The 24,796-nt window shown below is 38.1% G+C and overlaps 1 protein-coding gene across 1 annotated transcript in view; it reads left to right on the top strand.

Moving 5' to 3' along the window:
* The first annotated feature begins 4,160 nt into the window (after positions 1-4,160).
* The window catches only part of AK5 (adenylate kinase 5), an 83,056-nt gene continuing 62,420 nt past the window's right edge, over positions 4,161-24,796 (top strand). The window contains exons 1-6 of the mRNA XM_053984855.1: positions 4,161-4,483; positions 6,194-6,380; positions 7,365-7,532; positions 13,103-13,272; positions 13,392-13,505; positions 24,184-24,375. Of these exons, the coding sequence (XP_053840830.1) occupies positions 4,424-4,483; positions 6,194-6,380; positions 7,365-7,532; positions 13,103-13,272; positions 13,392-13,505; positions 24,184-24,375 (891 nt within the window). The 5' untranslated portion in view covers positions 4,161-4,423. The remainder of the gene's footprint in view (positions 4,484-6,193; positions 6,381-7,364; positions 7,533-13,102; positions 13,273-13,391; positions 13,506-24,183; positions 24,376-24,796) is intronic.

Raw genomic sequence — 24,796 nt, 5'->3', positions numbered from 1 at the left:
ATCACTGGAAAATAAAAAGTACAGCTATTTAGTTTATCATAACAAATAGGGACTTGATCATAGCATTTCTTTAAAAGGTTTTTTTCTCAGCAGATTGAAATATGCATCCTCAAACCTTTATGTGGCACGATCTTCTTTCTTCCCCCCAATGTTCTATTCATCTTGGTGTCCTCAAAATTCACATAAAATGTTAATTCTGGGATTTACCGAAATCTAGATGCAGAAGCCAGGTTTTTCTTTGTTGATTTTTCACTACTTTTCAATTTGTGATATAATTCACTTAAGTAACATGTTCATGTTCAGGTACCAGTAGAAAGGAGAAAAAGGTCTATCAGAGTAGAAAAGAAAAAAATGGTGCATCAGAGTAGAAAAGAAAGGTGGGGGAAACATCAGATTAAAAAAAAAAAAACAGTTAATGCTGTAGCAAAAGGGTTCAGAAAGGGATTTCTCATAAAAATGAAAATATCATTTTAGCAATCTTGGATTAATTTATACCACACTAAATGCAATATGGGGCTGCAAGTAAGTTCCAAATTTACATTAAAATGGTTACCATTTCTGGATCAGAAGCATATAATTCAGCACGTTCTATTAAAAAGGCTGCACATAATTGGTTTACTTACAGAATCTACAAATTCAAGCTGTCTGCATATCAGCCTGTATAAGCACATTAATCCAAGGATGTTGGTTCTGATTTAATAAAGACGTCTAGCAGAGCAGCAACTTGTGTGACAGATCCAGCCACTAGTGCTTGAACAGGCACTAGACAAAAAAAAAAAAAAAAAATGTTTATAAAATACTGGAGTATTCTGAAGTGATTTTTGAAAACACAGAACCTAATTATGGTTTGACTGAAGGCTATGGGTGTTGTGTAATTGGTTTAACCGAGAAGAATAGAAGGCCCAGAACACCATATCCCAGCTGATCCCTGAAAATACTGATTCATCTTAGTGCAGCTTCATGTAGCTTCTGGAGGAAACAAGAAGAATGGAATCTGCCCAACAGTATAGGACCCATAAGAAGTTTTCTAGCAGAATTTTCAGAAATGTTATCATTTTGATAGCAAAATTTTGTTCCTTCTATTGTATCTTCTTGCCCTCCAGAAAAGGTAGGAAATAACCAAAGTGATCCTTCTGCCTCACCCAATACCCTAAAGAGCTCCTCTGCACCTTCAGGAATGGGCAGTGCCCAGAGCTCAGATGAACTCCCATTCCTTTGAGCATTATTACATCCTGTGTTATTTCCTAAGGCAGTAAGACCACTTCACTCCCACCTGCACTCTTGATCAGACACTTACCCAACAAAGAGCTCACCTTCGAACAGCTCCCTTTATGTTAGCTGCACAACAAATAGCCCAGCTTTTTGTGCCCCTTTGGCTCATCTCTGCTTAATCCTTCACTGCCAATGATCTTCAGAGCCTTTGAGAAGCTTCCACCTGCGACCCTGCTTCAATAAGGGGATTCTTCTGACAGCAAACGCATCAAACGTTGCTTCTAGAAGGAGGTACTGTATTATTAGATCCAAAAATATTCTTTCCAGATACATTTCACACCTTCAGTCTGACAGATTTCCTAAATGGCTGTATTTGTTCCGAGGTGGTAATTTCTGCAGCACAGAATTTGATTTTGTGCAACAAAACAACATTTTGAACAATAATGAAGATATGCATAATAATAATGCATAATTTTATAGCAGGACAGTTATTTCTGTTATTTTATTTTCTGTTAGCATTATCTAACTGAGCAAAATGCCTGGAAGCCTACAGTAAAAACAAAAACAAAAACAGAAACAAGTAGGACAAGACTTTACACAAACATATTTCATATTCCTGAGAAAGATGCTATAGAAAGCATATGAAAGGAAATATTTTTCTCTTCCCAGACCAGGACAGTGGATGAGATACTAATTTACCCATAAATGTTGAGTATATAAAAATATATATTCTGAAAGCCTATAAATGGAATTTATCCAAGACAATGATAATACAGATTAATATGTTTTTGTATCAAGAAACAAATAAAAAAAAATACACCCACAAAATGCCAAAACCACAGCTCCGTGTTCCTAAATAGAATGCCATCTTCTATTAGCCCTCCTTAGCAAAGACCTTATTTTAAGAAAATATCTATTTAATTTAATTCCATCTTCCTTTTGTGGACCTTCATTTAAGGTAATTTAAAAGCAATTATGTCTCATATCTTTTTATTAGGACATTGGAGCCTACTCATTTTTCTCAATAAAAATTAAGACACTGTGCTTTTCAATGAATTTACATTTGGATGGATTAAAATTTTAGCAGAAGAAAGTAGGGTTAAAGCCACATCCAGATTTTATGGGAGGATGAGAAAAACTGCAGAATGCTGATTAAACTCTTCAGTGAAGACCAAAGTCTTACGTGAACACATGGTAAGTGTCAATTCAGTGACTCCAGCTTCTCTAAGTAGACACCTCTGGATTAATAGAAACTGGAGCTGGAAAGGCTCTTAAGCCAAACTGCAGAGGCACTTCAGCTGTGGTTTTCCTGTAGCTTTGTACTGAAGCACGTTTGCCCAGGGAGTTGTGTGTGCCCCAATCCCCTAAGTGTCCTAGGCCAGATTGGATGGGGCCCTGAGCAACCTGATCTTTTGAGTGGCATCCCTGTCCATGGCAGGGGGTCAGAACTAGATAACCTCTAAGGCCCCTTCCAACCCAAACCATTCTATGATTCTATGAGCCATCCATCAGCCAGTTGCTGTGAAAGGATGTTAGTTGCTGCCCTTTACATGGTAGTTGCTGGGAATATTTGGATGACTTGGAAAACCAAACAGTCCAATTTGTCTTTAGAAGATCATGGGACTGCCTTCTGGGCAGAATTTAACAGTTCATGGAATGAACAAAGACTGGAAGCTTCTCTGGGAGAAAAGAAAATTAAAAGCTGCATAAAAAGCTGGAGGCTGGGTTGAGGAAAATGAGGGCAGTTCAACTACAGAAACAGCAACACAAGGAATATGGCTGCAGCTGAGAGGGAGAAGCTTGTCAAACTCATGTTGATCCACAAATCATATACAATGGGGAGAAGCTTCTTAAGGGACACCTGAGAAGACCTATCCATTTTCCTATTTCTCTGAAAAATAGGGATGTACATACAGAAAGCATTCAGTGTTGTTTATAAGCTTGCAGTTATGTAACCTATTTGTGTTAGGGTGTGCCTCAGTGCAACTACAAGGATATTCTGTTAGAAAATATAATACAGTTAAAAACTAATTGGAAAATCAGACTTGATATAGAACACTTCAGCAACCAAAACACTCTACTCTGACTTCCAGTGTGCCACAGAGTTACCACAGAAGCTACCCCCTACTTAACACTTCCCAGAGAACATCTAGAATAATGCACCCGGGCTCCCCAGAAGAAGAGAGATGTTAACAAACTGGAGTGAATTTGATCCCTGTATGGGCCATTCACTTACAAGCTGGACTCAATATATTCTGTGATTCTGAGTTGAGTGGACAGCCACAAAGATGGTTAAGGGATGGAGAGCATCTTGTTTTTGAAGATGAGCAGAAGGAGCTGGGCTTGTTCAGCCTTGTGGCAGGCTTAGAAGGTACACAGTAGCAGTTCTCCAAGGACAAGGGACCATAATGAAAATGGAGCCGGGCTCTTCACAATGGTGGACAAGGAACAAAATGAGACATGGGAGGTGATAACTGAAGAGGAGAAAACCCTTCTTCACGTTGAGGCCAGACAAGCATGGGTTGACCAGAAAGGCTCTACAGTTGTCACCCTTGGAAGGTTTTGCAAGATGAGACTGAATAAAAACCTGGGCAACCTGGTCTGACCTCAAGAGCTGCCCTTGCCTTGAGCAGAAGGCTAGACCAGAGATCATTTCAGATCTCTTCCTGTGACTCGCCGATTACAGATGCTCATGACTGATCGTAGTTCGTGGCTTTTTGCCAGCCCAAAGTGTATGAAACGTCTCGCTCCTTAAGACGCCCGAACACCGTGCCAAGGGCAGAGACCGCGTTACACCGGGAGTCTCCCAGCACCTCTGCGCTACACCGGTGCCCAGCCCTTCCCGCCGCCGCTCCCCGCGCAGCCGGGGGAGCCGGTCCGCTCGCTGCCGGGGCAGCCTGCCCGCGGCTCGGCGCCAGGCACAGCCCCTCACCGCCTCCGCTCGGCGCCTCACCGCAGGCACCCCCCGAAACTTTCCCCGGCAGCCTGCGCACGCTCTCGCTCCCCGCCGGGGGAAAACGTGCTCTCTCTCGCTCCCTCCGAGCAGCGGGCACGGGGAGGCGGGCGGCTGCCTCCCTCCTGCCTCCCTCCGCCCGCCCGCCCGCCCGCGGAAGCCTCGCCGAGGCTCCCGCATTGCACCGCCGCGCCGAGCCGAGCGCGGGGCTCGGGCTGCCCACCCGCCCCGCCGGCGCCCCCGGCCCCGGCTGGCGGAATGAGCGCCGGCGAGGCGAAGGAGTATCTGGCCCGCAGGGAGATCCCGCAGCTTTTCGAGGTAGGCGAGGCGCAGGGGGGGAGGCGTTTTCCGCCCCGTCGGGGGATGCTCCGCGCTGGGACCCCGCGGCTGAAGGTGGCTGGAAGGACGGAGCAGCCGGAGGCTGCGGCTCGCGTAGCTTGCGCGGGGAGCGGCGCCGCGGAGCGCCGGCCGCCAGCCCGGGCCGGGTGGGTGCTGGCGGCGCGGGGCCGGGGCAGCGCTGCCCGCCGCCCCCTGCGGAGCCCCCGCGGCCGCGCCCCTCCGCCCGCTGCGGCCGCCGCGGCCGCCCGCCCTCCGCCGCCGGCGGGGAGCGAACTTGGGTGTCCGCAGGGCAAAGGAGCGCCGAGGAATGCGGGCGAGGGGCATCTTTCGTCGGGCGAGGGGAACAAAAAAGCCGCAAATGTTTAGTGAGGTTTTGTTTAGCTTCCCACAAGTTAGCGGCTGCTAATGGCTGCTAATTACTTCTCTGTGCAATGTGGATTTTTTTCCCTCCCGGATCCTGTCATCTGTATATAACATACACACATATGTATTTTCCCTTGCCTGTGCTGAAGCTAGACGTTTTTCTATATATTTGAAAATTGCAGGACACGGCGAATGCTAATGTTTTAATTACACAGAATGTGAATGGTTTAACAACAGATGCAGACAAAACTGGTTTTCTGTTGAGGCTCAAAGCTTGAGCTAGTGATTTTAAAAAATTGGTGCATATCTTCTGCAAAAATACACTGTTAGTTGCTGTGATCAGTTAAGTACTATAGTAAGGGAACAGATACATTGAAATTATATCCTATTTTATAAGCTCAAATGTTTATAAATACCAATTACTGTATAAACTGTAGATAACAACTGATCAAATCCTGAACTGGAGCTATTTATGTTTACTATTAATACCAACTATGACCCTCAAATTTATTCACACAAAAATTAGGAAAAGCAAAAAGAACAGAAATCATCCTGAAAGACATGTATTGTTAAGGGAAGGTTGGATGCAGCAGTCTGGTGGAGAGGTGAGATGATGACTTATGTATCACTTTGTCAAGGAAATGTGTCAGAAGAGGGCCTGGCAGTCTTTCTTTCACACCCCCCACAATGCTCATGAGTACGATGAGTAAAGAATTAATACTGTAGAAAGGGGATTTTTTTTAATGTCTTGGCATCTATGATCAATAAAATCAGAAAGCACCTATGAATTTTGGACTTGTGGGTTTTTTTCCCCCAATACTGATCCAGATGATATTTGAGTATTTCTCATGATTTTTTAAAATCCTCTTTTCATAGCTCGTGTAAGCATTGACAAGAATATGGATAAGATACTTGTGAATGCAGTGGTCTTTAAGGAAAAGATACATTTTATTGATGTCAAAGACTACAAAGGATATGTAAATTTTGGGGCTCTCTAGCTTGCACATTGCTCTGGATATATATGCCAGTGACAGTTCTAAGAAAAATGTAGAGGGATTTTTTGGTATTTTTGGCTTTTATTTCAGTGCAAACAGACAACGATAAAGACATATCCATGAGCTTCCCTTCCAAGTAATTTTTATAACATTGGCCAACCAAAATAATTTGATTTTTTGCAGGCCTCACTTTTACGCATTGAATTGCAATAGAGAGTCTGAATATCAAGGGATGTGATGTTTCTGTGCACAAAATAAAAGACAAAGTAAAGGTGCTTGTTTTTCCCAGGCATCTATCATTATAGTCTGTATTTCTGATCTTACATTTCAGAGTCTGTTGAATGGATTAATGTGTTACAAACCCGATGACCCAATTGAATATTTGGAAAGCTGTTTGCAGAAAGTAAAAGAGCTTGGAGGGCCAGAAAAAGTGAAATGGGACACTTTTGTCAGCCCAGAAAAGAAGACCCTGCCTCCACTCAATGGAGGACAATCCCGGAGGTCTTTTTTCAGGAATGGTAATGTATTAAATTTTAAAATTATTCTATTTCTTCAACTGTGTGTGGTTTTACATCCACTACTGAGTTATTCTATACATACTTCTATCGCTGATTATGCCTCATTCTGATTATCTGTAGGCAAAAGAGTCAAGAATTCTGTTTCCTTGCTTTTTGGCACTTGTTTTTCTCCTGCCATAATGGATGCTAGGCAGGAGAAGAAATTGTGATCACTTTCCAGCCAGATGATGCATGTTTGCTGAGTAAATGTTTAGCGCATCAGTGGAGGGATTTCTTGTACCCTACCTAAAACATTTGTAAAGATGGGGCAGATATGACACAGTGAACTTGGCTTGTGTTTTCAGTTGGTCCTTATGGATGACATACACACCGACTTCAGTGCAGTTACATTACATATTTTTCTAGTTTACATTGGAACTGTATGCTAATTTACTAAATAAAATATAAATTATAAACTCTTAGAAAAAGGTGCAGCTCATAAAATCTAAGGAGATGTCATACCAATACCTGTAATTATTTTATTTGTAATGTTAACAAAGAGTTATTAGCTTGTCTTTCAGTTGCCATAGTTATTTTTCCTTGCCATCCAAATTTTCATTAAGATAATCAGCAAGAACACTGTCTCTATCTTTGTGTACAACAAGTACCACTAAAAGAATCCTGCTTAATAGTAGAGGTTATCTGCACTATATAAAGCCTTTCTTCTCAGAGGCCCCTGCTGAACTCTGGGTGCTATGGGCAGATGTTCATAGAAAACCTGATGTGCTTGAAAAGAAGCACCAGAGAAAACTGACTCTGGGTGGCTGTGATTTAATAAATCCTTTAAAAACAGGCAAAAATATTCAGTATAGCAACAGCAAACACAATGGAAAATAATGAGATATTTCTACTTTATGTATGATACTTATTTAAATCTGCATACCGAACAGATTTTGAGTTTTCTGCCTTTTTCCACAATTCCCAGTTTATCTTACTATTTCACAGTGATGCCTGATAACTCTAACTTCCCCTACCGACGCTACGACCGACTGCCTCCGATCCAACAGTTTTCCATAGAAAGTGACACCGACCTTTCTGAAACTGCTGAGCTAATTGAGGAGTATGATGTGTTTGACCCTGCAAGACCTCGACCAAAAATTATCCTCGTCATAGGTATGAAGGCAGTCATTTTGACAAGATTTTATGACTGCTGCTTTGCCTTTTGATTTGTACTGCAAATACGTTGAATGTCTATATGAATTTAAATACATTTTTTCCATCTGCCATAGCAAGTGGTGTAGGCCAATTAAGAGTGCGAAATTGTTAGTGCTGGACATGGCATTCCAACCGTAAGAATTTTAGGGGTTGCAGCAAACACCTGCACTCGTGTTCTGTAAACTGGATGCCTCTTAGCAGCTGGAGAGCTCGTGATTTGCTTATGAACACATCTGCCAGTTTGATTTCATCTTATCTAAACCTGGTTCATGCATTTCAAAGCAGCAGCACCATGTGAATCAAAGTGCTCTTCCAAAGCATGCTTGGGATTGAACTAAAACACTCAGATGTACTCAAAGCTGATCACAAAAATGGGGTATTTTAATCTATTGTGTAAGCCAGCTCAAAAAAGGTGATAGAGAACTGTTGCCTTCTATACTTAGACCCTTGTCAAATGATTGGTATGTCCAGTCAGAGTGAGAATACATGGTCACTAGTTCATTGCATTGGTAAATTAATCCTCAGGTCCATTTGGTAAATGAATCCTGTTCCAACTTCACAGAGAGTGAGCGCTCAGTTCACATTAGTTAATTGTGCTCTCTCCCAAAGTTCTCTCTTGTGAGCTGTTTAGTGTTCTTTCTAAGCAGCTCATACTTTCCAGCCTCAGACAAGCATAGGTTATTAAAAAATAGCTGCAGGTTAAGTGTAAATCAATATTTTTTTCTATTCTTGAATTTAAATTCTTTGCATCAATTTCCTTATCAATGAGGTAGTTGTCTTTAGAAATGTTACCACCAGGCCTAATTATCTGATTCTCTGGATGGCTTAAAGAGTTACAGGACAGGTGCCCGGTGATGGAGAATTACGTTTTTAGTGTATAAAGCTTTATTCATATTAAAGAGAGATACTGCTTCTATAACAGAGAATATATGTAGTATAATAAAAAGGAACAGAAATGTCTTCTCTGTACTACAGAGTGGAAACTCTAGGAACAGCATGTACTCTAGGCTCTGCATCCAGCAGCTCTCAGAAACGAGATATTGGAATAGATTGAAAACAGAAGACCAGGCATTTTTTAAAGTATCTGTGGTATGCCAAAGCAATTGCTCAAGGCATTTGAATTTTCTTAATCTTTTGTTCCAGGATTACAGATTTCAACATGCAAATCTCTCTATGTATTGCTGAAATGTGAAGATTGCAATTAGATGGAGAAATAACACATACCTTTTTTTCCATCTTAATTAATTAGCTACCCTTTTCATAAAGGAGAATAACTGGCTCCTTTTCAGTGACCACAGAAGGCTCTTAATGCATTGAAATCTATGTAGCTCAATTGCAGTAGAGTGATGAATGAAGGTTTGATTTAAGTGAGATTAAGAGAGATTGGCTTTCACTTCTGGAACTGAGTGCGGGTGTATTTGAAGTGAAATCCTTGAACACCAGCATGCAGTGAACAGACCACGGATTTTACAGAGCTTTTCTTTTCTCTCATTTATATAGGGAACATTGTAAACATTCCACAAAGGCTATTTCAGGTTTATATTCCCACTGAGTTTCTCTGAATCTATTACAGTGTGATCTGATAGAAGTACAATACTCCATGTAGCTTAGCGGCTATTGTCCATTTTCGTACAGTATCAAGACAATTTCTCCCAAATTCAACTTTCTATTGAGAAAGCACATAAAAACGTATGTTGGAAAGAGTAACTGAATAAAAGAGAAAAAAAAAAAGTATACTGTTCATTTCAAGAGATATTGCACACAAAAAAATGTGTTGCATATTTTCAGTTTGCATATAATGCCAACAAAAAAAAAAAATCAGTGAAGTAATGTATTTTTGTCTAATTAGAGATAACTAATCATTCTGCCTTGGTCAGGTGGTGCAGGTCCCAGTCACTGTTAGGGACAGAAATGAAGTTAAAGACCTGTCTTCTGCTTCACATATTCGGTGAACTTTTCTTTATTAATGCATTAGCCCAAGATCTTTTTAATGCTTCCATAAAGGTTTTTACAACTTCTTTGCTTTATGAAATCTGTCATCCTTACAATGAACCAGGTAGCTCCAGGGCTAAAGAGAACTCGCTTATAAAAGTGGGGGTTTTGTTCTTTTTATGGGTTTGCAGAAGAAACCTCTGTTGAAAGTCAAAGCTATAAAGTTACATAGTGAGCATATGACTGAATTTTAGAAAAATCAGATGGAACCAGCCAGGAGGGCACTCATCTGAATCAATGCAAAAATTAAGTTTCTAAGGCATTATAACACTAGTAAATGAGATTGTGTTTAAAAATGTGCTTCCTAATATACTTTTAAGAAACAAATTTATACTGTTAATATAGCTTGAATTTAGACATCCTAAAATATTAATTATCTGGTGTCATTAGCATTAGCTGAGTATGTTTTTAAGCTGCACTTTCTTAAATATATTACTTAATCTTAAAAGAATACACCTTCCTTTTGAGATCAAAGTTTAAGGGCTAGATGAAATATAGTGCTGTCAGCAGGCAGCTGCCTATTGATTTGTTAAATCTAGTCCACAGTTAGATTTTAAAGTCAGAAGTATTTTCAGAAATTTTATTATTAGTTGAATTAATTCTGAATTTACAACAATATATGCAAAATTGAAATAATGAACAAAATTAGATTAAAACAACTGCTTTAATGACACTTTTTGGGCACACAAATCTTGACTTGAAACCTGTTAGAAAACATAATTTTAGATGCAACAAGCTTTCCCTAGTCTAGACATCTTCTAGAAATTTATAAAATAAGCATACTTTCCTTGAATAACCTATCTCAGAATAAGTAAAAAGAATAAAAAACAAAAGGAATTTGATTTTTCTTTCTTGTGAACTGTTTGTCTGTGTGATTTATCAAAGAGTCAGGAATAGAAATAGTACGATAAATTATGTACATAGCACGATAAATTACAATCTAGTGTGGGAAGTAATTTTGTCCTATCACTTTCCCCTTAGTTTGTTACCTGAATGTTTCCCCTTATATTGTAAGTAGATAATACCATATTGATATTATGTGTTTGGATTGATTTGGATTATGTGTTTGGGATGTGTTTGGATTGATAAAAACAAAATGTGTTGGAAGTTTATGAATATTAAACCAAACACTTTATTAGCGATTTTCTGATTGCAGTTCAGATTGAAAGAATGGGAGTGCTGAGCTACACTTTTTTTGTTTTGTTTTGTTTTGTTTTTTGGTTTCTCTTTACTGGCAAAGCAAGGCTCTCCCTAACAGAAGTGTGAAGTCTATCTACTTGTTTCAAACACCTTTTTTTTAGCTATTTTATATTATTACACACTGATGTTTTATTAGGTATCAGTTGTGGTTTTCTGCCACCTTTTGTATCTGTGTTGGAACATGAGCACTATTTTCCTTTTTTCCAATTTTTAAAATTTTCTGCACATTACCTATGTTTTGCATTTTTATTGTTGCTGGGTGCAACATGTCTGTTTCAAACTTGTAAGGTTCGGTGAAATGCATTTGTCATGGGGAAGGCTGAGCATGAAAGGGAGCAGGGGGAACTGGAGCAGAAGTGTTTTATAGCCACTTCAGTGGAGAAGATGATTCCTACTGTATCAGATGCTTGTGTACCTACAGAAGGGGAACATTCTTTATTCTAACAAAGAGGTAGCTAGGCTGCCTGTGAAAAAGAGAGTCCAAGCTGAAAACTAAGCCCATCTAGATCACCTGGAATTACTGAAATGGAAGAATAGCTTTAGAACCTAATGCAGTCTTCTGAAAGAAGAGAGAAACTTATGTCTTTTTACAACAAAAACACCAAGTGAACTGAATGAGAGAAAAAGATTTTGCAGATGTGATCTTACTGTATAAGATACAGTTTTTCTTTCATTTTTTTACTTGTGTGTTTTGCAAACATCTGTAGCTGTGTTGTCTAGTTGGATGTTACAGATAAATGCTTGTAGAAACATTATTTAAACTAATTGCATAATGATAAAAACATTTTTTTCTCCCCAGGGGCATAATTAAACTGTGGGCAGGGTATGGGAACATGATAACAATAGGCACAATTCTCTGTGCACTCTCTTGAAATGGCTCCTGGTCTTTGTTCCAAAGGCAGGTGCAGCATCAGCATCACAGCACTGGGGCACAGGGAGCTCCAGTGCTGGTGACACTGCAAGCTCTGTGACAGTGATATTGGGGTGCAGCTTGGAGCCTGCTTACAGAGTGCCCTAAGCACACGTGTACACACAGTGTAAAGCTTATCCTGCAGCCAGAACTCTACTGGTTATAAAAATGCTTAAAGGCTATTTATGGGAATAATACAGATCATATAAAAAGAGTTACATGATTACTAACAAGAAGCTCAGTGTATTCAGATTTACTTTCATTGCATTGTTGTATTTTTTAAATTCATAAAAATGTGTATTTTTAATAAATCTTGATTCTTTTTCTGTTGAAATAGAATTCAGCATTCTCACAAAGAATCCCCCAAAACTATAGCTACTTAGGATTGGTAATTATTATCAAAACATTTGGTTTGGGTTTTCTTTGTTATACTCTTCAGTAGCATACATTTTTCTACACATAAACATTTATTTTTATGAAAACAACTTCTTGGTTTTAAATATGGGATTCCAGATTCTCTGCTCATCACATCATAACATGTCCTTTTAGCTTAGAAATGTTCTGATTGTTTTACATGCATTCTTGCTGCTGCTGTCCAGCTCACCTTCCCTGCAGCTTTCCCTGCTATGTAACGTAGCTGTTTTCAGTGATTTTGATACCCATTCAGACCGGACTGTATATATTGAAGGGTCTCTTTATTCTTCAAGTTGTCTAGCAAGCTGAATCTAATTTCTTCTCTGTCAGATGTTTCAAGCATCAATACCAAAAGCTGGTATTGCATGGTTCAATAAGAGTCCTTATACCAAATCACTATGGAAACATCTCAGATGATTTTTTTTTGTTTGGTTGGTTTTTTGTTTTGTTTTTGTTTTGTTTTTTTTTTAAATTTTGTTTTTGCTTTTGGTTTTTTTTGGTTTTTTTTTTTTGTAATTTAAAATAAGGAAACCTCAGAAGCTCTTGTAAGCATATGTAGGAGCAGATTTTATTAGTTCCATTTCATTACTAGTTCATTGATTTAACTGGCTTATTTAACCAAGTATGATTCTTTCTGACAAGAACACACTTCAGACTATCTGGCTCTATCTCTGGATTCATAGAGTTTAAGAAGGGAATAGTTCATTTGTTTGCTCTTCTATTGTGGATCAAGAAAAACTGCATTCCAGGAATGTCTTGAGAATGAGGTCAACCTCAAAGAGGATTTCTTTTTATTTCACAAGTGGATTTGTATTATTTTTAAAAATTTCATTTTACAAACTGTTATGTTTATGATCCAGTAGATGAGACACATGGTTGGTAACAGGTCATGCCACTGTGAGATTTACTCTGTTAATGCTTGGAAAATTGGTGCCAATAGCAAAGATTTCACCTGTGATTGGGTACTTCTGATGAAAGGTTAATTTAATGTTTTGCTTATGATTCACACTAGGTGGCCCAGGAAGTGGTAAAGGGACACAGAGTTTGAAAATAGCAGAACGTTATGGATTTAACTACATATCAGTTGGTGAATTGTTAAGGAAGAAAATCCACAGCACAAGCAGCAATAGAAAATGGAGCTTAATTGCCAAAATAATTACTACTGGAGAACTGGCCCCTCAGGTACAGTGTTTCCTATGTTCATATTTACTTTCAAGGGTTTCTACATCTTGTAGTAATGTGCACCACCAAGAAAACTTCCTTTATGATATTAAATAACTAACTTATTTTTTCTGTGAAAGGAAACAACCATAACTGAGATAAAGCAGAGATTGATGCAGATCCCTGATGAAGAGGGGATAGTGATTGATGGATTTCCCAGAGATGTTGCCCAGGCAATCTCCTTTGAGGACCAAGTAAGAGATTGTTTTTATTCTTAAAATAACTTACACACCTCTACAACAGTTAAGCTTGTTGAAATAATCGGTCAGATTGCAAGAAAGAGCATTGCTCTTTAAATCTTTGCAAGTACATAATTACAGGTTGACAGGTTATGTTATATCATGTCCTATTGTCTGAAGACAGACTATTTTGTAAAAAGACATTGTGATAATATAACTAAGAATCCAAGCCTCTTGTCTCGTAGTGAAAGTCCTCTCAAGATGAAGAAGAAAAACACATGAAATCTAACAGTGAATATTTTCTGTATCTTAGTGATTTAGAAAGTGGAAAAATATTATCTTTCCATATCTATTAGTTCACCATTATCTCCATTAAGAGAAACATACTTAATGCATGTCTTCATAGTGCTTTTAGTGTCAAGTTTATTGCAGGGCATTGAAAAGATGAATTAAAAAAAAAAGTTAAAACTACCCATGCTTTGCAAATTTTTGTAAACCAGAAAGCGTGCTTTTTTAAGAAAATAAGGTCCTTGTAGTTACTCTAAACTAGAATTCCAAGGTTTAGTCAGCTGGAACTGTATTCCTGAGTATTACTGACAGGTTGTTTCCACGTGTGTATTTTAAAGTCATCTAAAAATACTTGAATTCAGTGGAAAAACAAACAACTGATGTCATCTGATCAAGTGCTGCTAACATAACAGCTATGGTCACAAGAAGAAGTTGCAGTTTCAGAGCTAAATTCTTAGAGTGCCTACATGCAGAATGTTTCAAAGTCTTTCACAATTGCTGGTCTACTGCTGTTTCTGTACTTAGAATTCTTAGCCAGATTACCAAGGCAGAAGTAACAAAGCAGCTAATGAGGCATTTTATTAATGTGCTTTATAAGGTATTATTCTGGGCAAAATTTAGAAAACTGAATTGAGGAAATTAAAGGAAACAGACAAAATAGTTATTACAGGAAATAGCAGTGACTGCCAGCTCTATCTCCTTATAGCTAACAAAAGGGAAGATTGACTATTTTAAAAGTTAAACAGCAGAAATGCAGACTTAATGATCATTTCCTTGTGTCATTTTTTTTTGTCTAGTGTGATAGTGTTAAGAGCATTTCTTGGTGGTATAATTTTATGCTGATGTTGTTTTTGATAAAAGAATGGGGGATATGAAATTGGAGGAAGTGACAGGAATTAAGTTATCCTAGGCTCAGATTAAGGGAAGAAAAATCAGTTAAATAACACTTGATTATATTCACAGAGAGTTCCTTCATTTTCAGTCAATTGGGATTTGTAAATCAGACTCCTCAAGGTCTGATTCTACCTGAAAGATAAACCACGAAGTCTTTTAAAAAGTCCAGGAGCACATCATATAGGGACACCTTTCAGTCTTACCTGCTCTAAAACAGAACAGGAAAGAAGGAATTCCAGGCTTTTCGTAGGAGCATAGGCTGTCTGTTCAGACTCCCCCATTTCCATCTTTCTTTGCAGCTGAGCTGTAATATGAACATATCTGAGGCCATGGAAATAAACCTGCAAGAGCTATAGATATTTCAACATTCAGTCCTATATCACCATATCCAGTGAGATATATTCAGTGCTTTATCTTGTATTTATATTTTAAAGAAATAAAATATACTTGTTTCTTTAAAATTCTCTGTGTAGTAAGCACTGATGCTACACACCTTGGTAGGAAGATTTTGTGTTAAGGAAAAGGGACTATCAGCAGTCATGGTACTGATCATCCTTCACTGGCTCACAGTCACCCATGCCATGTCAGGTTATTTACATGAAGCATGCAAACATTTTCCAGGCACTCAGAAGTTCCTCAATAGGAAGTGCAATTGAGTTGTGGAGAATTCAGTAATTAACTGTTGTGATAATTTGTCTAGGTCTGCAATTAGAGATAGTAGAGGATTTTCCACAGCTGAGAAATGTTACAGCTTTCTTTCTAGCACTGTGTAGAAGAAGAGGATTGCTCTCATTAGCCAAAAGTGACAAAGTGAGAAATAATTAGTTGAAATTTCAGCAAAGAAAGTTTTGATTAAATAGTAAGACAATTTTGATTAGATCTACTAAGCAATGGAACATCCTTTGAAGAAAACGGTGAAATCCCACAAAATGCAAATTGCACTTGTGCCACATTCTTACAAAGACATTCCCTGTAGAACACTGAGATCTGTTGATAAGAAGTTTTGAACAAGAATTAATTCTTGTTGCTATCACTAGCTTTGTCATCAGCAAATATTTATTCCTTTGAGACCATTATGTCTCAAATGCTTATGTATCCAAAAACAGCAGAAAAATTTATGTGACACATATGAATTCTTTACCATTGTTTGCACAAACACAAACTCCAAGAATATAGATAGTAATACCAAAAATTAATTGTGAGGGGTAGCAGAAAAGGAAAAGGACAACTGAGGTGTCTGGTTTCTCTTGAAAGCACATGTAAAATCTAACTGTGCAGTGTTTGCAGTCATCTTTAATGTAACAAATAATTTATGCTAAATTATTTCCTTCAGTCTTATGGCTCACAGAGCTGTTACTAAAACTTGACACTGGGCTTTCATAACTTCTTCATCTTGTGGAAAAATCAAATGGATACATGTATGTCTGAGCTGTAGGTACAGTACCTGTCCTGCATAACATTCTGTTATAGAAGTACATCATGATAACAACTGCTTCTTAAACTTCACTTCAATTGCTCTTGGTACTACCAGCACATTTTTATCCCTTTGACTAATCCAGAAGCTGAACTTTTCTCTGGGAAAAATGTTATTTTTAGTAAACTAGTCTAAGCAAACCAACTTATGCTAACATTCCCATACATAGGTATAGCTAAAAGATGATGATTTCTTCCTTATTATGTTGCCAGACTCTCATGTGGACAGTAAGTTCTCAACATGTTGCTAGGCAGAATTGTATTAAAACACGTTGCATCTCAGTGACTAAAGTGCCTAAAATAAAGCAATGTATCATTTGCAGCACACACAGTATTTCTCTTTCTGCTCAGATCTAGAAACCAGAAGTAACAAACACTTCTTCCATGCAGTAATGTCAATATGGAATAAGTGCATTAGAAAGCACTTTACACATCACAGGAATTTTATATTTGAATTTAAGCTTTTCTCCCCTTCTTTTCTATTGAGTTTTGTTAATAACACTGTTCTTGTCACCCATGTTTTTTGAGCAGCAAAGAAGTCTTTAAGATGGCATCAGTGATGTTTTCAGAGTTTCAGCAGTGCTCACCAGCCAGCAGCACATTGGCCATTCTGGTCACTTACACCAGCTTCATTTCTTAATGCTGAGCAACTCCTTGCAGCCTTCCTGCAGCCTGGAAGAGCTCAGCCATGAGCACTGCAGTATTCTTTGGGTTTATCTCAGTTTTCTTTGAACTTTTTAACCAAGTTGAAGTAAGTCCTGTATTTTCGTCTTTGAAAACTGAGTTTAATAAGTAAATTTGTCTTATTGGAAGTCTGGGATTGTTGCCAAGTCCTGACCCTCTCATTTCTTATTTCCAGAGAGCAGAGTCAATACTGCCAATACTTTTGATAGGGGTACTTTTAATAAAGATATGAAGTTCCAAGTAGTCATAGTTGTAGGGAAAAAATGAAAACATAACTTTTAATGTCTTAAAATCAAGCAGGACTTCCATTTTATATATTCCTTGTAAATATATGATAATTTCTATATTTTTCTCAGTTTGAACTCCTTCTGCATAGCAGTGCAGATTTAATACTGATGTATTTAGACTTTCAGTTTGAGCTTAGGCATAAAGCTGTCCTAAACCACAAATTTCATAGGTATCCCTGATCTCTGCTGAGTGCAAATAACACAAAGGTGTTTAGGTTTCAAGGACACATTTGAAAATGCCAAGGAGAAAATGGTTTATTTACCATTAACCTGTCATCTTGAAATTCAGTGAGTCACCTGCAGTCCCAGCATGCTGAAGCATGTTAAATATCTTCCTGTCCTGCAATGCTGCAATAAAATGCCTCTGACTGGTGTATTGAACTCCAATGACTTGTGAAGAAACTGTAGTTTGACTTTCTGTATAATCTCTCACATGGTTTTTATCTTTCCTGGGAGAAACAATTAACTGTATTTTACAGTTAATTTCAATTACTGCTTTGGTTTGTTTTTTTCCACCACTTCCAGTCATTCATGTGTAACTTCGTTCTTTGTTAGTATTAATAGAGTAAGTACAGATGTAGATTGCTTAGAATATACTCACTGTAATTTTTTTAATAGTGAAATAAATGTAGGACAGGTATTAGAATCAATGGATGTTCATCCATTAATGTAATTCAATTGCTTGATAAAAGAGGAAAACTATTTTTGTAGAAATTAAAAAAAAAAAAAAATTGTCCTATATGGCCTGGGTGACAAGACTATATTTGAGTAAAATATTAATTTAAATAATAAACAGAGGCAATAAATTTTATCCGATTCTTTGTTTAAAATGTTTAAAATGCTCTTAGGAATATTCCTAAGACCTATATGTGTATACCTCCAATGAATAACTACTTATCTTGGCTGTAATTTGAATTAATTTTTAACTTTCAGGTATATTCCTTAGAAAAATTAATACGAGAATAATTGTGATAAGGTAGAACTAACTGTGTAGGTGGCACAATATAGGATGGTGAGAAATGCCTGGGTACTTCCAGAGGCTGAGGAGAGCAGTCCTGTTCCTCTTCCTCCAAGGCTGATACTTAGACCTCCAGGCAGAAGCGATGCCTGCAGTGCTCTCCAGGTTTGACACAGGTGTGTGTGGCAGCTGCCTGAGGGTCTGACTGCCAAGCTCCAGCTCTGCAAAGAGCTTCTCACAGAAAACCTGCTGTTCCTGGCCAAGACTGTGGCCTCCAGAGCAGCCAGGGAGGTGGATGCAACCTTGTTGCAAAGCTTCTTAAGGGGAAAGGACCTGGTTTTTGTTCTGGTAAAGATATTTTTCCTGTATCATGGCAAATGTGTCTTCTTTATTCCCTCTCCCCCTAAGCTTCTATCTCCCTTCTCCCTGGTCTCTACTTCACTGATCCAGGTACAATCCCCTACGGAATATGTACCCAGAGATCTGTGTGAGGAGTGAGGAGGATCTGTGGGAGGAGATCTGTGGGAGGATTACCACATGAGCAGTGTGCTTTGCTGTGGTTCCTTTGTTCACTGTCTTTTCTCTGTGAATTTTACATTGCTCTCTTTAAGCCAAGCCTGACTGGGAGACCTGTGGAACGGTCTTACCATTCTCCTCTTCTCCCCTGGAACCTGGAGCACTCTCCAGAAAAAGACAAGCAGTGGCTCAATTTGCTGCTGGGTAAACAACCTAGGCCTCAGGTTTCCAGATTTTCTGGGCAAGGGCTCTTCTCTGCCAGTCAGAGTAGACAAAGGAGAGCTCATCCATTGCTTGTCCTCAGATCAGGACCTGATGCTCTGAATTCAGAGTGGATGGAGGTGCCTGCTGAGCAGTTCTGAAGCAGAGGTCTGCTCAGTCCTTTCTTCGTATCGCTAGCATTTGTGTTAACAGATAGGGATTTTTATTAGTTAGCTGCCCAGCACAGGTGAAAAGCGGAATCACTTGTTCCCAAAGATACCAGGCTGCCTAATTACATACTCTAGGCAATTTGCTGGAAATTTATTTTCTGGGCAGTATGAATATGGTTCAAAAGAAGCTACCAGAAACAGATTCTATCAGCAGGATTCCTTATTTGACAACATGATTCATCATTTTGCATTTCTAAACCAAGAAAAAACTATGCAAACAGTCTAATAACCCAACAAAGATGGAGCTATAAAAAGCAAATAAGTAATTACAAGGGCGAGCACACATACAAAGGACATAAACCAGCTTGCTAGTAACCTTTACCAACAAGAATAAAATGCACTGTTAAATTAATGGCAGTTGTTCATGAGCTTTCAGTTTTCTCAGGAGTATCTAGTAGAACATACCAGGAATTAAAAAACAGAGCATTTTCATCTTTTGCCTAATGAGGAATAATGAGAGAGAGTGTAATCATCTAATTTCTAGCAAACAACCACACTATTCTCACTAACAAGAGGAGATGTAGAAAATATCCCCAGAGAAAAGAGAGCATCTTTCCACTTATACTGCTTAATGTCAATAACACCATCAACTTGCATGGAATTACTCTCAATTTACTTCTGGTTCCAGTTTAGGAAGGAGATTCAGACCCAAAGAGAGTAGGATTTACTTACTAGTAAATATAATTCTAAAAAATGAGAGGATGTACCCACCAGTTTTATTCTGAGTTGATGCCATATGCTCTTCATCTCATTTAAAATGAATAACCAGAAACCTGTCTGTTCCCATAGGCAAAGATTCTCCCTTCGGCTGAGTTCCAGTTAGGAAGTAGTCAAATTCCCTTTCCTGAGCCCCACAGTCCTACCTCACATGCATTGCTGGACATGAATAAAACCCTCTGCTTTGAGCACAGGATGTATGTACTGGGGGAAATCAGCACGAAGGAATCTAGCTCTTCTGTCTGCATTGGTTCTGTACAACTTTTCTATGAGCTGAGTCCCAGAACAAAACTTATTCCCTAGCCATAAAACTCAACTACACTTAGTTGTGAGTTTGAAAACAGGGTTTATTTTCAAGTGAGTCATAAAAACCCTTCTCCTTTGTTAGAAAAAAAAGCAATTTACATTCATATTTACATAGGAGAATAGATATGTTTCTAGAGAAGTAAATCCAGATATATATATTCACTCTACTCTGTTACATTGCAGCTAGAAGTATTTATAAGCATGTCTTGCAGGCAGATACAGTTGAGGTAAGTGGAAGCAAAGTGGTTCATGAAAACAGGAGTGAAATATCAATAGCATTTCAAGGGTGTATCCTGAAGGTTGCAAATGCATGTAGGAGAAATAATAATATTAAGTGCTAATAGGTCTGTATGCCTATGCATACAGGACAGATGTTACCCTTTTGGGCACCTTGTGTTTCTTAAATGGTTTTCAACTACTTCCTGATAATAAAGATGTGTATTCTGCAGGCAAAAGTGGAATTAATTCATAGTGACATCATGTAATGAGATTCTGTTTTGACTTCCTATCTCAAATATGCTTGAATTACTTTTTTTTTTACACTTCAGAAAATCTTTCAGACAATACTTCATTTGAAACTAGGTTTCTTGAACTGAGAATTTTAAAGCATTGTTTTCATTGACATTTTATTTCTGTGAGTGAAGTGTATTTCAGATTAAAAAACGCAGTGTCAGAAAAAAATAGTCTTAGTACCTGTGATTCTGAGAGTGTCTTTTGTATTATTGCTGTTGTAAAAAAAAAAATGAGAACAACAGTACTCAGATTCTGTAGAGAATTTTCAGTTTTCAAAAGCAAAAGGAGATAATGAAACCTAATTAATGAATTTTCCAAGTCATACCTTCTTATTATCCTCATTTTACAATTAGAAAAAAAAAAAAAGAAAGAAATTAAGCCCAGATGCCCAGGGTGTGTTTTCCCATTTTCTTAAGCAGTAAGTGACTATTGCAGCCAGTGCAGTTTGTGGGAAGTAAAAGCAGATGAGAACTTGCACACCTGATGGAACCATGGTGGCTCTTGGATCCTCCCCTCCCTGTGAGGCTGCACTTACCCAGCCACAGTTTCTTTAGAGAACTGAGATTGAGTGTGGTAAGCTGCACTCTCATGTTTGTGTGAGACAGAAGGAGACCCTCTTCCTTCAGGGCTGATAATTTCATGAGTGGTCTCTTTATCTTAGGTACTCTCTGTAAGATTTGATGCTGTATATGAAGCCTTGTGGTGCACAAAAGCTCCAGCCCTGCGCTTGAGGAGGTCTGGTATGACTTCAGAGCCCGAGTAGGTGCTGCCCTGAAGTGCTGAGCATTGAAAGTGAGGCCAGCTATGGCTTGGAACATCTGAAGATTTCTTACCATCTTCCTGCCACTATTATAAGAATACACAGAAATGGAAGTACTAAATAAAACTACTCACTTGTATAAACTCCTTTTGTCCTACACTTTAGCAGATCCCTGACTGTTAGTTGTAATTTCTGAATCCCTGTGTAATGTACGTTAGGAAGCTTCAATCAGCTGGGCCTTGAGATGTCTCTGTGCTCAGTCTGCTGCAAGGTACATCAGCCATTCCCTTTCATCAGACAGTGTTCCATGACTAACAGGCTTTGAAATCTGTAGCATTTTCTTTCAGAATCTATCTGTGTCATAATTTGGGTGTTTTTAGTACTGTATGCTTTTTGAATTCCTAAATTTCTCATTATTCTTCTATTACTATTGAAGCAACCTTAATTTAACCGAGCTACTTTTAATAATGTCCATATTGCATGGAAGTCTAACACAGAAACTTACTTTCATGGTATTTCATGTGAATAATTATGTGCCTTAAAGCTAGTATGTGGTAGTAAAATTAGCTTTCATAGTTAATTCATTTCATGAACAGGCAGATTAACTCTGTCTGTTTACAATAGTCTGAAAAGGGAAGGGAAAGTTACTCTGGTTTTGTTGACATTGAGGTACGTGTGATAGAAGTAGGAGAGAGCTTCTTTCCCACTGGAAGTTATTTGAAAAAAAACCAGGTTATAAGGTTAATTCTTTCAAAATCTAATAGATACTCATAAATAATTACCAGAACTATTATCTTTGTAGTTTGTGTGCTCGTGTCTCCAATCATCTACAATGTGTGTAAAAAATAATTCAATTTTTTTAAAATCCTATTTAATTTTCTGTAATGATAAAGAGGCCACAATATTTCTTGCTAGTGCTGCTTTTCAGACTGTCCTTTACTGTGTGAATATGGCTCTGCTTTTTCACCTCTTTCTGCTTCCTCATATCCATATACTACTCTGTCAGCGACCTCATTTGTAAAGGCTAATGACCGCCACCTCAGGCTGGAGAAGTTATATTGGTTTCTTTTGACTTCCTAAGAAACTTCTTGTACTCAGCCTGACAATAAAAAAGGTCAGACCATACTTCATGCTGTATTCTCTCAAATGACAGAAACCCAGCTTAGATGGGATTTTTTTTAAATTTAATTTTTCAGATTGTCCACATAGGAGGTTCTGACTATTCAGGCTAGAAATATGGTTGTTTTGATGCAATTTAACACCCTTGGATAGAGAGACCTGACAGAGAGAGCATTCAGAATATTAATTGGTTTGTTCTGGCCCTCAATAACAACATATTATAACAACTATATAATTAACATAAAGATATAAATCAGTTATTATTTACACCGTAGTAGTTAGAATACATGTAGATGTTTCAGTGATACTGGTATATCACTCAAATTTGCCTTTCAAATTTATATAACATCAAGCTGAAGAAAGACAAAAATTTTCTGTAGATAGAAAACATAATGATAAAAATGTCTGTTTAACATTCTTGAGCATCCACCATCATTTGCATTGTAACTAGATTATGTAATTTCCAGAACAGGACGCCACTGGTTTTTTAGTTAAAGTATGAACTTTTTTGTTCAGGTAAGTAAAAACAGCAGAAATTACTTTGTGCTTGTATGTGAGAACAAGTAAATCCTTTCTGATCTGTAATCAGATAAAAACTTGACCTGTTTGTTTTCATCTTAAATGCTTCTTACAGAGAATTCTAGTATGTTTTAAAAGACAGCACTAAGCTAGTGAAAACTTTAAGGAGAGCTAGATTTCTTTTCAACAACCACATGGAGGAAATAACAAAATCAGATGTTATGAATCAAGTTTATATACATTTATAGCCACATTGTAAAAATCCTGCAAGTTCAGGTGTCTGAGTGACTTTTGGATGAGAGGAAACAGTCTCAGGTTGCATCAGGGGAGGCTTAGATTGAATATTAGGAAAAATTGCTTTATGGAAAGGATTGTCAAGCACTGGAACAGGGAAATGGTTGAGTCACCATCCCTGGAAGTATTTAAAAGATCTGTAGAGATTCTATGGCTTCTGGTTTATTCACCATATGTACTACGTAGTAGTGACCTCCAAAGATTGCCTGTGAACATTTAGCCATATTCCTAAGAAAGTGGGTCTATCACTGCTTTCCCCACATCAGGTACCAGAGATATCTCTTCTTTAAATGTTTGATAGCATCTTATAAAGAAGATTTAACTGGGAAAGAGCTAGAGTTCAAAACTTTTTCATCTCATTGCTACAAGGCTTTACTTCCTGAACCATAGTGCGGGGATGGGTGTGACACGTACCAGTGCTCACCACACAGACTGAAAAGGATAGGGGAAATGAAAACCCTTCTGTCTGTCCCACCTGGTCCTAACCATCAGTTAGCTTCACAGTGGCTGCTGGATTTTAAATACCACCTTACTTAAAGAGTTTCCAGATGGAAACCATGCATCCATTTTCCTGCAGAGTATGAGATATCTATATTTTGCTCTTTCAAAAAATTTTTAGGTAGGGGAGCCTTCTAGTAATGCAAATGATGAACATAGCCTAGAGAAGGTTTTTGCTGTGAAGTAAAATTCTTTCATTATACTTTTTCCTTACATATCAGGTGAAACAAATTGACTAACTTCCACATAAGATCAACAAGCCCCTCCTTAAGCCTACAAACTTCGCATAAAAAAACCAACAGAAAATTAATGACTACATCAAGTTCCAACTTACGCAAATGTAACATATCTGAGCATCGCATAATAATGGAATTGCTGAGTCCTGTAGTGCTGAATAATCAACTTAATCAGACTTCTTGAATTACTCTTTACACAGATCTGTACCCCAGATTTGGTGGTGTTTCTGGCATGTTCCAGTCAAAGGCTGAAAGAAAGGTTACTGAAGCGTGCGGAGCAGCAGGGGAGACCTGATGATAACCTGAAAGCCACTCAAAGAAGACTAATGAATTTCAAGCAGAATGCAATCCCACTAGTTAAATATTTCCAGGAAAAAGGGCTGATTATCACAGTAAGTCCTTTAGTGTATATCTCTGAAACCTTAATTGTTGTGGCTTTATTTGGCTTCTTGTACCTTTTGCTTTAAGACAGTCTAATTCAGTTTAAAGTTAATAGCATGCCTACTTAAGTGATTAATGAAGTCAACTAATTCATTGAGCAGTTGACAACAGTTGAATTATTGGCATGATCTAAGTTACAGACTGTGTCTGGTTGTAATAACATACAGAACTTGGTACCACATGTGGTATGAGAGCACAGATGGCCTGTTTCTTTTCCTTTGATACCCTAAGTAGTTCACATTGGTATCTGCTCCTCACAGCAACTGTGACTAATTCTGTGTGCTGGTCAGACTCATGACAGGTTAAAGCATCCTTAATTGCAAAGTAATCAATTAATATTAATAGCCTTAATGATGTACTTCAGCTTCTTTC

Source organism: Vidua macroura, chromosome 9 (genome assembly GCF_024509145.1).
Source record: "Vidua macroura isolate BioBank_ID:100142 chromosome 9, ASM2450914v1, whole genome shotgun sequence".
Classification (NCBI taxonomy): domain Eukaryota; kingdom Metazoa; phylum Chordata; class Aves; order Passeriformes; family Viduidae; genus Vidua; species Vidua macroura.
This window is presented reverse-complemented; position numbering and strand designations above follow the sequence as displayed.